The sequence below is a fragment of the Sarcophilus harrisii genome, chromosome 5 (genome assembly GCF_902635505.1).
Source record: "Sarcophilus harrisii chromosome 5, mSarHar1.11, whole genome shotgun sequence".
Lineage (NCBI taxonomy): Eukaryota > Metazoa > Chordata > Mammalia > Dasyuromorphia > Dasyuridae > Sarcophilus > Sarcophilus harrisii.
Genome location: NC_045430.1, coordinates 56,994,474 through 57,009,497, shown reverse-complemented (window position 1 = coordinate 57,009,497; position 15,024 = coordinate 56,994,474). Strand labels below are relative to the sequence as shown.

Below are 15,024 nucleotides of genomic sequence, written 5' to 3'. Positions count from 1 at the left end.
TCAGCCTTCTGACGTCATGATTAGTTCCCCAGTTAAATCATTCTTTATAAATTGTGGATTGAGCAAGTGTTCCAAATTAGCTGAGTCCAAATTGCAGAGATTTTACTAGAAATTCAATTTTGCCTTTTCTGAATCAATGGTAGCCATCAAAACACAATGTGGAAATTTGAATTGATCACTCATTATATCACTTTGGCTATTTCCTTTTAATTTCACTATAGCTAATTTTCCTGTACATTGTTAAATAAATGAATCTCTTTCTTTGCTTAAGGGATTTAAGGACAATGTCTATCGACAGAGAAGAAAGTATTTCGTGGATGTGGCTATGAGTTATAAATAGTAAGTACTCATATAATTCTTTCTGGTGGCTTTGTTGCTGGCTAATTAGCAAGACACATACACACACAAACATACACATGCACAAATGCAAAAACACCATCCTATGTTAAATAAAAACTGAGTTCTCTTAGCTTTTAGTTTTCTAGATGTATAAATCATTTTTTTACAAAAAATTTTACAAATTTTACAAATTACAAACTTTACATACTAGCCAGCTCCAAGGAGACTAACACTGATGTCTGACCTCCTGGAGTAATTGTAAAATAATGAGGGCTATGGGCCAAGTGCCAGGTGCTCCATATTCAACATTGTGCTCCCAATTCCTCTAAGGTAAGGTGTTTTGTAAGCCTCTGCATGAATCTCCATCATTCTCTTGCCCTCCCTTGGCACTTAATGTAGGGTTTGAATAGGCAGCTCTGAAAATAATGTTCTGCTCTTGTTTTTGCATAGATATTTTGGTCATTATATTTTTCCTAACCCCTTCACTTGCTTCTAGGGAAGGCCTGACCAACCCAAAGGAAAGTTCCTGACCCCTCTCAAAGATGATGAAAAGGTAGCACAGACAGAATAGAATACAAAATTTATAATTCCTTAAATCAAAGAAAAAAATTCCTGTTATGAGGAATACTATGGTGGTAGTGGTAGTTCGAGGATATATGGGAAAATGAATCCTTACATATCTATTATAAGATTTTTCTGTATTAAGTAGGGTATCTTAGAGATGGAATGAAGTTAGTGTACCTTGCTAAGTGGCAAGGTCACAAGTCTTAATTGTGTCTAGTACATATTTTCTATAGGGGTTTCCTGAAAGATCATAGCAGAGGGGAAAAATCTATTTTGGGGAATTTCAACAAAATTTGAACTCTTTCCTACATATGTGTGGACTACAATGAAATATATTCATTCTTTTTCTAATCTACTTTCTGCTTACAGAAACCACTTAAATTTGATATGTATTTGGTAAATATTCATTCTTTATAGCATAAAAAACAGGAATGTAGTAACATGGCAAAATGATAGGGAGAAATTTCTGTAACCATTGAGAACTTAACACATTCTGAAATTCCTGTCATTTTAAACACAAATAAGGGGAGTCTTAACTCAGCCTTTTGTTGATTAATTTCTACTTATCTAACACCTTCTTTTTCTCTTTTCCTTCTCCATGTATTATTCTCCATTATTATGTGACTAGGGTAGCCTCATCATGGATAGATGAATGGACTTTGAATCAGTAAGAGTTTTATTTCAGTCTTGCCTCTGATACTTCCATGGGGAAGTCACTTAATTTCTTTAAACTTCAATTTTCTCTTCTATAAAATTTGAGGATCAGTCTCAGTGTTCTCTGAGGTTTCATGCTATTTTTTATATATGATTCTATAAAAGCTGGCCATTTAATGATGAATTTTTTCAGCTATAATAACCACCTCATTCTTTTAGCCATCCTATATTCTTTCTCTATATTCTCTTACCATCATCTTCAATTTCTCTGATTAAAATTTGTAAGTATACTTTCATAAGAAAAATGGTATACAATGATAGACTCATTTGAAGCAAATGCTTATAATGATGCCAAGTAAACAAAAAAGTCTTTGTTTAAATGAAGAATATCTAACAGTGGTCTTAAATTCTTTAAAGTGGCAATTAGAAAAAGACTATAGTCTTGCCTACTTCAAGTATCCACATTTAATCTGTGTGGTTATTCCTTCCACCAACATAGCTCCTCCATGCCTTAGTAGAGACTCTTTATGAGTTGCTGTGACCAAAAATAATTCATTAAGCAGTGGTCAATTTTATAATGATAAGCATCTCTGAACTTTCTTCATCTTGGATGATAAGCTTGAACAAAAAAGCCTATTTTCAAAGCTCGTCTAGCTCAGTAAGACCTGTTTAATTTGTGCTTCTTGACATAGCTTTTAAGAATCCTGGTGACCTCTAGATCATCAAAAATCATCAGAATCAAACTTTAGAGGAAGAATATAATAAATATGAATTTTTAAGTATCTGAAAAAATCTGGGTTGTAGAATCTAATTTCCTGAAGACTTCTAAGAATAACTTAGTATTAATGTAAAAAACAGCCATGGGGCAGGAAGAATAGTCTAGTCAGTCTCAAGGAAATTATAGTTGTTTACACTCTGATATAAGTATGGATAAAGGATCCATGAATAACTTAAGGATTATTGAGGCTATTCTCAAAGATATGAAATAATTTGAATAAAAAGAGAAAATGGAAGAAAGATCAGAAAAAAGTCAATATTATTTGGGCCTAGATAGTTCTTAATCCCTTTGTGAGACATAGACACTTTAGACAATCTGGTCAAGTGACTTCTTCTTAGAATTATGTTTTTAAATGCATAAAGCAAATTACATAAGATGATAGAAGGATCATTATTTTCTGGTAGAGTCTAGAAGCAGGAAGGAAATAGTATGAGACCACAAGATATCATGAGATATATATGGCATCTGGTGGCAAAGAGGAAGAGCTAGGCTTGGAGTCAGGAAGACCTGATATCAAATCTGGCCTAATTGTGTGATCATAGATATGTCACTTAATGTCTGTATTTCTCAGCAGAAATTGTGGATAATAACAGCACTTAATCTTACTGGGTAGTTTAGAGGATCAAATGAGATAATAATTGTAAAGCACTTAGCATACTACCTGGCACATCTATCATAGGAGCTATATAAATTCCTACTCTCCTCTTTGCTTCCTTTTCTGACAAAATCTAGAAGCAGAAAAGAAATAGCATGCTAATGTGTTAGAAATCACATAGTCATAATGGACTTAGAAGACATCAAATCCAACTCTCTCATTTTATAGATGAGGAAATTGAGCTATGTAGAACTAAAATCATACAGAGGACTAAGAAGAAGTCACTCAAATTTTAATGAAAATGAATTTAATGAAAATGAAGAGGAGAAATGCATAGTATTTTACAAATTTGTATTGATATAATATAATCCAACTTCCTTAAGCTACCTATAGATTTTGGAGGGAAGTATTTTATTTTAGAGATAAATTGGAGATGAAGTGATTTGCTCAAGTCACATAGATAAGTAACAAAAGTAGGATTCAGAACTGAGTCTTTTAGCTCCATTTCTATTCTATTAGGAAGAGACAAGTCATAAATAGCTTTAATATTTTGTTCTCCCAGTTTTACTTGGCTGGTCAGTTATAAGATGGGGTGATGAGAAAGGTACAGAAAGACATGGCCAAACTTTGGAATACTCTTACAGAAGGAGTACAGTGAGTTGGTAGAGGTGACCAATTAAAAGGAAAGAGGTATCCAGGGAGTGAGTGGAAGGACAGAGAAAGGGAACTACTGTGAATCTGAAAAAGAAGAGGAAGTGGAGAAATATAAACGTGCTGAGAATTGTCATGAAGCTCTGGTGAGTTTAAAGATTGACATTTCTGCATAGAGACATGATTAACCATTCTCCCTTAGACATCCAGAGAATATCAGACCATTTTGAAAGACCCAAATGCTTCATCAATAATCGAGGGACTATTCATTGGCTCTAATATTATTCTTCATAGAAAATCCAAGCGTGAAGGGCACAACTACTGAACACATTCTTTTAAAAGAATGCCAAATGTATTTCCTCTAATGAATGAAAATTCAACATAGAAGTGGATCTCATGATTAGAAAATATCTTATTGGTTCTGAAGAGAAGTTCAAAGGACAAATGATATTTTGAAGAACATAAAATGACAGCAAAAATGATGGCTGGTGTCAGGGGGCTTTAGCAATCAGACTTTCTCTGAAATTGCCCTCTTTCCTTTAGCTGACACTATCATCTATTGGTCTTGGGACTCATTCTTTGGCACTTTCCTGTGCTCTTTGGTTATCATAGCTTTTAAAAAAAGCTGTTATATATTTAATGCGTAGTGATGGACATGATGGTTCTCTCATTCTATCTTGCTGCTTAAAAAAGGGTTTACATTTTACCTTGGTTTCTTAAACTGATTTTGAATTTCATTATATTTCCTTAGCTTAAGTTAAGGTGAACTTTACTTTCTTTCCCCATAACATGAATTTAGCTACTGTTATTTCTGAGTATTTGGGTATTTCTTATTCTTGGGCATTTGTAATATAAACAGCTGGGTCAACACATAGGTAAAATAGATAAGACAATTCCAGTATTCTAAAATTCAGATTAATGGTTTAGTATGTGAATCGATGCTGTATTTTTTCAGCTCCTATTTATCAGGGAAATCTCTTGGAATAAAAAAGGACTTTAAAATTTAGTCTTGTCCATATTTTTTTACACTCTTTTGTATGGTATATGTATGACAGTTGTTCATATAACTTCCACCTTAAGTACCCCAGTAAGATTCTAAAGTATTTTAAGAGCTCACAGCATTCCAAGGCAACCCACTAGGTTTGATTAAGAGCTTGTCACTGTATCTTTCATCATTCTCTCAGTTCTATCCTCTAGTAATATAGAACAAGTCCTCCGGTGAAGACAAATCACTTAACCCCTGCCTCAGTTTCCCCAAAAGTAAAAGAGGATTTTAATAGCATCTACCTTCCAGGGTTGTTGTGAGGATTAAATGAGATAATACTTGTGAAAAGTATTTAGCACATAGGAGGCATTATATAAATATTTAATTCCTTACCTTGCCTTTCCTTTTTCTCACTCATCAGTGGATAGATGATTCTGCCAATGCTACATAGCAGCAGCTGGAAACATAAGTGTTAGATGCATGCAGTTATGGGCATTATTATACAAGAACCACTAGCTGACTTTGTTGCCCCAATCAGTGCTGTGTAGTAGCTGGGTTATGAGAAGAAATTGCCATATATCCCCTAGTAACCTAGTCTGATCCCCTTGAGAGGTTGTGTAGTACAATGAAACCTGTTGTATTCAAACAACAGTTGCCAATAAATCATCCCTCCCTAATTCTTGATTCTTCTATTTGTAAAATCAGATGACACAGGAATAGAGCACTAGACTTGGAGTCAGAAAGCTCTGAGTCCAAATTAAACTTGAGTTTCAGACACTTGCTAGCTGTGTCTCTGAACAAGTCACTACTGACAATCTTAGATTTCTGATCTATAAAATGAGGGTGATAATACTTCTTGCCTCCTAGGGTTGTGATAAGAAAAATGCGATAAAGTGCTTTGTAAACCTTAAAAATACATATAAATGCTATTTATTATCATTATTATGACTAAACATAAAAATATTTGAAAGAGCAGTCTTGGTCAAGTCATATTCTGGCTTGATACAGGGGGAAAATATTAGCCTCAGGAATCCTAAAACTTGGAATTGACTCTTTTTTCATATAAATTTAGGCAAGTCCCTTAATCTCTATGGCTCAGTTTTCTCTAAAATTAAAGGATTGAGCTAATGGCCTCTGAAATCACTTGAGCTTCAAATCTATGATTTTATAATTATTTCAATAGACTTGTAATGGCACGGGATCAGGTTTTAGGGGAACAGCCCATTTTCCTTGACATTCAGTAAGAGACCAACTTTTTTTTTCATTTTTCATTTGTGTCCTATTCTTTGTCATGCTATTTGGGGTTTTCTTAGCAAAGATACTAGAACAATTTGCCATTTCCACCTCCAGCTTATTTTATTTTATTTGAGATTGGCATATATGTTTATTTATTTTGTTAAAGTTTTTTATCTTTCAAAACATATGCTTGGACAATTCTTCAACATTAGTCCTTGCAAAACCCCGTGTTCCAATTTTCCTCTCTTTCTCCCATGCTCTCCCCTAGATGGCAAGTAGTTCAATATATGTTAAACATGGTAGAAATATATGTTAAATCCAATGTATGTATGCATATTTATACAATTATTGTACCGCACAAGAAAAAAAGAGAAGCAAAATAAAATGCAAGTAAACAACAACAAAAAGAGTGAAAATGCTGTGTTGTGAATCACACTCAGTTCCCACAGTCCTCTCTCTGGGTGTAGATGATGCTCTTCATCACTGAACATTTGGAATTGGTTTGAATCATCTCATTGTTGAGATGATTCATCCATGTCCATCAGAAATGATCATCATGTTATCTTGTTGTTGTGTATAATGATTTCCTAGTTCTAGTCATTTCACTTTCCAGCTCATTTTATAGATGAGATCAATATCTCATTAAACTTGAGGGGATGATTCCAGATCCCTCATCTTACTTTGTTAGATGAAGGCATTTTTTTAAAATAACTTTTTATTGACAGAACCCATGCCAGGGTAATTTTTTACAACATTATCCCTTGCACTCACTTCTGTTCCGATTTTTCCCCTCCCTCCCTCCACCCCCTCCCCCAGATGGCAGGCAGTCCTATACATGTTAAATATGTCACAGTATATCCTAGATACAATTTATGTGTGCAGAACCGAACAGTTCTCTTGTTGCACAGGAAGAATTGGATTCAGAAGGTATAAATAACCCAGGAAGAAAAACAAAAATACAAACAGTTTACATTTATTTCTCAGTGTTCTTTCTCTGGGTGTAGCTGCTTCTGTCCATCATTGATCAATTGAAACTGAGTTAGATCTTCTCTTTGTCAAAGAAATCCACTTTCATCAGAATACATCCTCATACAGTATCGTTGTTGAAGTATATAATGATGTCCTGGTTCTCCAAGCCTCTCTGTATTCATCCTGCTGGTCATTTCTTACAGAACAATAATATTCCATAACATTCATATACCACAATTTACCCAACCATTCTCCAATTGATGGGCATCCATTCGTTTTCCAGTTTCTAGCCACTACAAACAGGGCTGCCACAAACATTTTGGCACATACAGGTCCCTTTCCCTTCTTTAGTATCTTTTTTGAGATATAAGCCCAGTAGTAGTAGCACTGCTGGGTCAAAGGGTATGCACAGTTTGATAACTTTTTGGGCATAATTCCAGATTGCTCTCCAAAATGGTTGGATCCATTCACATCTCCACAAACAATGCATCAGTGTCTCAGTTTTCCCGCATCCCCAATGAAGGCATTTCTTGAATCTCATCTCATTCATATCTCATTCATAGCCCCAAACAAAAATTGACATATGGGGAAAAATGTTTGTTAGGAATTCCACATAATCCTATCCAGTTTAAGGGTATATTAAAGACCTCTGAAACACAAGACAGTATCTAAATATGGAATTCATAAACCTTTTGATGAATATATTACAATTTAGGACAAAAGTCCCTTGCCTTAGGAAGGCTTTTTAAGTTGCTGGTGACCTCTATAGCTGTCATGATGGTCACAGGTTGGAACTGCAGGAGAATAGCCCTTGGAGTCATTGCTACCACATGTTGGTAAACAGAAAATAAAGACAAAGCATCATCAGATAAAAATGAGTATCAGTTCTAGTTTTTGCATAATGTGATTTATTTTGGCCACTGAGTAAATTATCTGGCTAAAGTTATTCTTTAACAGAACACTAGATTAGAATTAAATCATTGCATAACAGCAATGTAGGTAGCTATCTAGGTGGGCACACATTTAGAGGGGTACAGAACAGGGCATTGGATATATTACTATTATAGGACTGGATTTGTAATTTAATTGATGTGTGGGAACTTTTGGTGTGCAAACTGCTTCTACCATTATAGGTCAGCAACTCACCTGTAGCACATAAATGAATGAGCACTCATTAGATATTTATTATATGCCATGTATTGTGTTTGCACTCACCCTACAATGTATAGTTTTAGCGAGTTTCATGGGACCACTGAGAAGTTAAATGACTTGTCCAGGGTCACGGAGTCAGTATGTGTCAGAGGAAGGACTTTAACACAGGCTTCCTGACTCCAAGGTCACTATACTACATATTTGCTCTCATATTTTATTTTTTTGGGGGAAGGTTTCTCTCATTTAAAAAAGTTATTTTTTTGATATCTTTTATTTTTCTATCACCTTCCTTTGTAAGTATCTCTCTCCTACTATCTTATCCAGTGAACTATTCCTTGAAACAAAAAAATAAAAAATAAAAAAGAATCTGATGGTATATGCAGTGGTAAGAGATATCTTTCACTTCAAATGATCATATGAATTAGTTGTGTCTGACCTATAAAGTCTCTTGAGCTTGTGTTGGTCTAATCAGCTACAGTCAGACACACTGTACCTTGATCCTGACATGATGTCATTTTGGTCCTCTTTAAGCATGAAAGACGACAACCCAATCATGTTAGATGCCTTTTCTCATTCCTTCTCTGGGCCAAGTTTAGTCATCAGAATTTTTAAAAAATCTGTTTACACAGACGTAACCATTGTACATATTATTTTCCTGGATTTCCCTATTTATGTTTTTCATGATTCTTCTCTTTATTCATGATATTCTTTTTGTTCAATTGTATCCGATCCTTCATCACCCTTTTTTGAGATTTCCTTACTAAAGATACTGGAGTGGTTTGTTATTTCCTTCCAGCTTCTTTTATAGGTAAGGAAGCTGAGGCAAACAGGATTAAGTGACTTGCCCAGAGTTACACAATTCTAAGATTTGAACTCAGAAAGATCAGTCTTCCTGACTACGAGCTTAGCAGTCTGTCCACTGTGCCACCTACCTGCCCTATATTTTTAATAGCATAATAAAATTCCTCATATTCATGTACCACAGTTTATTTAGCCATTTCTTAAAGGATAAACATTTATTTTGTGTCAAATTTTAAATTATTACAAAAAGTACTTTTATGAATCTTTTGATGTATATGGGACATTTCTGTATCTGATCTCTGAGGGTTTTTATTTAGCAATAGGATCTTTAAGTTTAGACAATTTTAACTACTTTGTTAGGATTATTCCAAATTGCTTTCCAGAATGGTTGAACCAATTTATAACTTCATCAAAACTATCTAAGTATATCATCTTCCCCAGCCCTTTTAACCCAAGATTATTCCCATCTTTATTATCTTTTCCAGTTTTCTGCATGTGAGGTAAAAACTCTGAGTTCTTATTAATAGTGTTATAGAACTAATTTTCATATGATTATTAATAATTTGTAATTCTTTTGAAAATTGTTGTTTATATACTTTAACTACTTACCCATTTTGAAATGGCTCTTGATCTTATATATATTTCTTTTAGTTACTTTTATATCTGAAATTTCAGATTCTTATCAAAGATAATTAATATTAATTTTTTGTGCAAAAACTATTATTTCATGTAATCACAATTATGCCATATCTTTTGTAGGCAATTTTATCCCTTGTTTCTTTTTACTCCCTGTTTTGATCAAGTTTTAAAAATAAATGCACATATTGGTTATATTAGAAAATTTTATTTTCTCTTGTATTTTTTGGGGGGGAAGGGATAAGATAAGATAAGCCTTAGTGAAGTCTAAAAGTTTTTGCTGGATCTCTAGAGGCCTCAATTTTAAAGTATTGCCTTGTTCTGAAACTAATGCTTTTGTGAGGTACTCAATTTGTAGATTTCTAGTCTTACCCATGTGAGAATTCAGCTTTGTCTCTAAATAGGAGAATTACTTATAATTATTTTCTTAGAAGGTATTTCCAATCATGAAAGAGCTCAAAAGAATAACCACGATAGCCTCACTTCTAAACTTCCAGAAATTCCAGTTGACTTTAACATTTCTCATTTTGTGCCAGTGTAGACTTGATTTATGAATCTTAGTTATGGAATACAGCCTTATTATAAGGAATACTGAGGGCTACTCTAACTTCCTTTAGATAGGCTAATCTTAATTGGAAACATTGTGAATTAGAGGTAGAAGATGAATGAGGTGGGGCTGATTGTTCTTTATTAGCTTGGAAGTAAATGGATTGGCCAGTGAAATGTATCTACCTTCACTTATATTTCTCTCATTCCATTGCCAGGCAATCATTGTGATGGATCATGGAGTCTATTATGATAGGAGACCAAGATTTTTTCTCCCTCCCCCTATTCGGCCTTGCTGAGGAATTCCTCCTCAGAGGGAAGAAAGATTTTCTTTCTGACTGAACTCATTTTATTCTGTTCCATTATTCCACATTGACTTGCTTTCTGGGCTTTTGAATAAAGCTAAGATAATGTGAGGCTTGTGGGAATTCTTTGTGACTCCCCTATATACAGCATTTGCTGATGTTTAAATTTCTATGGCGTAGTAAATTGAGAAGGAAAACAAAATAAAATATTTGGTAGGTGGAAGCCGTTTTTGTAAGGGAAGGTTGTTTTGAAGATTTCTAAAAGTGGACCTCTCAGAATTCAGTTTTTGGCTAAAGAGCCACAGTTTTTATGAAACAACATTAGCATTGTCAAGTTTAATAGTTGAAAATTATTGAGATAGATTTTAACTACTGATGCTTTTTTCAAGTTGTTTGCCTTTGAACTTCTAAAATGTGCCATTTTTTAAAAAGCGCTTATAGAGACTAGACTTGTGATTTCACTAGTATAGGGAACTTCAGGTGAAGGAACAAGCTTCATCAATATAGACTGGCTCTTTTTCCTCTGTAATTTATAGCTTTAAAATGTTGCCTAGAGCAGTGATGTCAAATTCAAATATAAATAGAATGGTAAACTATTCATAAGTATCCTTCCAGCAGTGTATTGACTTAGAAAACCACAAATTATCATTATCTATCTTCATTATATTCAATAAATTTTAAAAATTTTGTTTAATATTTCCAAATATATTTAAAAATAATTTTTATTGATATCTTCTATTTTTTATATGACCACATAAGTGCTCCTACCTCTCCTCTTCCCAGAGAGCCATCCCACATAACAATATTTTTTAAAGAAGAAAAAAAGTGAGCTCAATTGAGCAATATCTTAAAAAAGTTTAAAAACATGTGTAATGTGTAATAACTGTAGACTTCCCCCCTTCATGAAGGAATCAGTTGGGGATATCATCTCATATTTCTTCATTCAAGTTCTACTTGATCTTTATAATTTTATTACATCTATTTTTGATTTTTTGGTGTGTAATTATTCTTTCCATTTACATTAGTGCAAATATTGGTTTTTTTTTTAAAACTTTGCTTACTTCACTCTGTATTACTTCATTACAGATCTTTTCATACTTCTCTTTTTTCATCACACACATCATTTCTTACACCACAGTAATTACCCTACATTAATTTACTACAACTTGTGTAGCCTGTACTTATTTGATGAGATGATTTTGTTTCTAATTCTTTGCTATCATAAAAAGAGCTGCTATAAATATTTTGGTGCATATGAGGACTTTCTTCTTATTGAAATCTTCTTTGGGGATATGTATAAGTGCAATAACAGACTTTCTACTTCAAAGGGTATGGGCATTTTAGTCATTTTTTTTGCATAATTACAAATTTCTATCTAAAATAATTATACCATTTCACAAATCCACCAACAATATATTAGTATTCCTATCTTTCCACAATTCCTCTAATGTTAACTTGCCAGATTTTATCATTTTTGCCAATTTGTAAGGTGTGAAGTAAAACTTAAGGATGTTTTGATTTGCATTTCTCTTATTATTCGTAATCTGGTACATTTTTTTCATGTGGTTGTGAATACTTTGCTATTCTTCTTTGGAGATATCTATATTTTATATATCTTGAATAGCAACTCTTACCAAAGAAAGTTGATACAAAGATTTTTTCCCAACTAAACTGCTTCTCTTATTATCTTACATGCATTGATTTTGTCTATAAAAAACCTTTTCAGTTTCAAATAATCAAAATTATCAATTTTATATTTTATAACTTGCCTCTATCACTTGTTTGGTTAAAAACACATCTCTTATTCAGATCTGTGAGAGGTATTGCTCTTCTACTTTTTAAATAGAATGATCTTTAATATTAAAATCACACATCCATTTAGAATGAATCATGGAGTGTGGTAGAAAGGGTTAGTCAAAGCCTAATTTCTGCCAGACAACTTTCTTAGCAATTTTTCTCAAATAAGAAGTTTTTTTTTTTTTTTTTTTAAACTGGGCATTGCATGTTTTCCACTTTACCAAACACTGGGTTATTGAGTCCTATTGTTTCTGATTCTCCTTTCTTTAGTTCATTTCTTATTCTTTTAGCATTCTTATTTTTAACCAATACCAGATGGTTTTGATGTCTAGTGCTTTATAACATAGTTTGAAGTCTTGAAGTGCTATTTCCCAAAGAAGTAAAGACTTCTTTTCATCATTTCTCTTGATATTCCAGATCTTTTGTTTTTCCAAATGAATTTTGTTATTATTTTATTAAGTTCTATATCTATATCCCCTTGATAATTTAATTGGCATAGCACCAAAATACAAATTAATTTTTGTAGCATTCAAATTTTTATTATGTTGTCACATAAACACTGACTGTTCCTTTGGCTATTTAAACACAGAATATTTCTCCGCCTACTTAAGTTCTTTGTTTCTTTAAGGAGCATTTACAATTGAATCTCTCCATGTCTTTTTGTGTGTATTTTGGTAGGTCAGTCGGCAAATATTTTATGCATTTTGTAATTATTTGAAAGGGGATTTCTCTTTCTATTATTTCAGTCTTATAACAGACATTAGGGGACTTTCCCAAGCTAATAAATTTGGTGGTAATAATAATAAAAACAAACATATAATACTATAAATTATATTTAAGAGGGATGGTAGATAGAGCAGCAAGAATGGAGTGAAGAAGACCTGAGTTGAAATCTGATGCAGTCACTCACTAGCTGTATGTCACTTAACACTGTTTGCTTCATATTCCTCATCTATAAAAGGAGTTGTAGAAAGAAATGGCAAAACATTCCAATATCTTTGCCAAGAAGAACCAAATGGAGGTCACAAAGAGTCAAACATTACTGAAATGACTGAACAACAATAATAAGGTTTGCAAAGTGCCTTACATATGTAAATTCATTTTAAACTTACAACAATCCTGAAAGTAAGTGCTATTATTGCCCCCATCTTCTAGATTGAAAAATAAAAAGGCAGATAGAAACTAATCAATCAATCAAGCATTTATTAAATATTTACTATATGCCAGACACCATGCCAAGCCTTGGAAAAGGTAGATAACTTGCTTAGAATTACACAGCTAGTATCTGAGACCAGGTCTTCCTGATGTCAAATGTATCCTATACACTGTGTCATGCTGCCTCTAAGCACATTTACTTATCCTCCCTGAGGTTCAGGTTCTTCATTTGTAAATTGAGGTTAATAATAACTGCAGAACCTATTTTGCCAGGGGGTTGTGAGTATTAGATAAGATAATGCATGCTCTGCAAACTTTAGAACACTGTATAAATGCTATCATCTTTCTTATTGTCATCTTATTATGATTGCCTATATTAGTTATGTCCACATTAATATGTTAGATCCTTTTTTCCTCTTGACTCTATTGCTTTGTTTGCATATGAAAATTATTTCTTTAAAATGTGAAGAGGGCTTTCTGCTGGATGAGAAAATGATGAGAAGCCTCCTTCCTGTGATACTTAGGACAAATGAGAGCAAATAATTTTCGGGAGTGTACATACGTATATTACTCCCCTCTGAGGCTATGCATGTGCCAGTACTTTATTTTCATTATGTTTATTGTGAAGACAGTCCTGATATTAACAATGTATATAAAACAAACAAACATTTCTGTTTGCTATCTATGGAAAGCTCTTTAGGGTCTATAGACTCATTTAGGAAAACTTGATTGTATAAAACTCATTTGCAAAAGCAAATAAAATAATGTGATCAGGGATATAGTTTACCTGGCTAGCATATGAAGTGGGTTAAAATGTATACAGAATTCCAATTTTACTCCATGGCATAGAATAGCAATCCTGGGATTGCTAGATTTGGAAACCAAAGGAAAACTAAATAAGCTTATTTATGGAATCACAGAATCTCAGTGTTAGAAGGGACATCATCTGGTTCAACCTTTTCCTTTGACAACATTTCTGACAAAAGGCTATTCAACTTTAATTTGAAGATTTCTGGTACTTGAAAACTCTATGACTCCCTAGGCAACCCATTCTACTTTTGTGGTGATGTTAATTTTTTCTTTATTTGAGTTTTCTTTATTTATATGCTTCTTTACAGATTCAGCTGCTATTATGTTTGAACTGAATTGTCTGGAATCCTTGTAATAGAAAGGAGAAGATAGTCATGGTGACTTGAAAATATGAGTGGGGGTTTATACTCAAAGAGTTGGAATTTCAGGGAAATAAATCTATGGGGATTTGGGATATTTCAGTCTCTTGATGTTACCATCTCCTGTGATAATATGATAAAACTCTTTACCAGACCAATGTATCTGGAAGGAGGGAAAAGTGATGGGAAAAATGGGAAAAGAAAAATTTTTTTTATATAAAGTTAAATACAAGAAGGCAAGACGATAATATTTTCTGTGAGAAATATTGTGTATGAACTGTGTTTGTGGGGGTAGAGTGGGCCACAATCTCAGTATAAATCAACAATGGGACATGGCAGCCAGAAATGCTCATGTGATTTACAGCTTCATTAAAGTAGATCTGGTGTTTGCTCAGGGTGCCACATTTTAGGAAAGTCATTGATGAATTAAACAGTATGCAAATGAAGATAGGCAAGGAGGTAGAAGAGCTCCCAGTTAGTTCAATTAACTGTGGATGATTAGCTTGGAGAAGAGAAGACATAAAAGGGGAATGAAAAACAATACTTGAAGGATTGTAAGGGGAAGGGAAAGTGTTTATCCTTTTTTTGATTTCCCTCTTCCCCCCACCCCATCCCATATGCCAGAACCACATGCAACAGCTTAAAGTCAATGTCAAATAATAGGCTCTTATTAAGTGTTAGGAACTATGCTA

At 33.5% G+C, this 15,024-nt stretch overlaps 1 protein-coding gene across 2 annotated transcripts in view; it reads left to right on the top strand.

Annotated features, from left to right (window-relative positions):
• TPH2 (tryptophan hydroxylase 2) overlaps positions 1-15,024 on the top strand; it is a 141,839-nt gene that overhangs the window by 20,278 nt on the left and 106,537 nt on the right. For both annotated transcript variants that reach the window (XM_031938912.1, XM_031938913.1), the window contains one exon: positions 272-339. In XM_031938912.1, the coding sequence (XP_031794772.1) occupies positions 272-339 (68 nt within the window). The remainder of the gene's footprint in view (positions 1-271; positions 340-15,024) is intronic.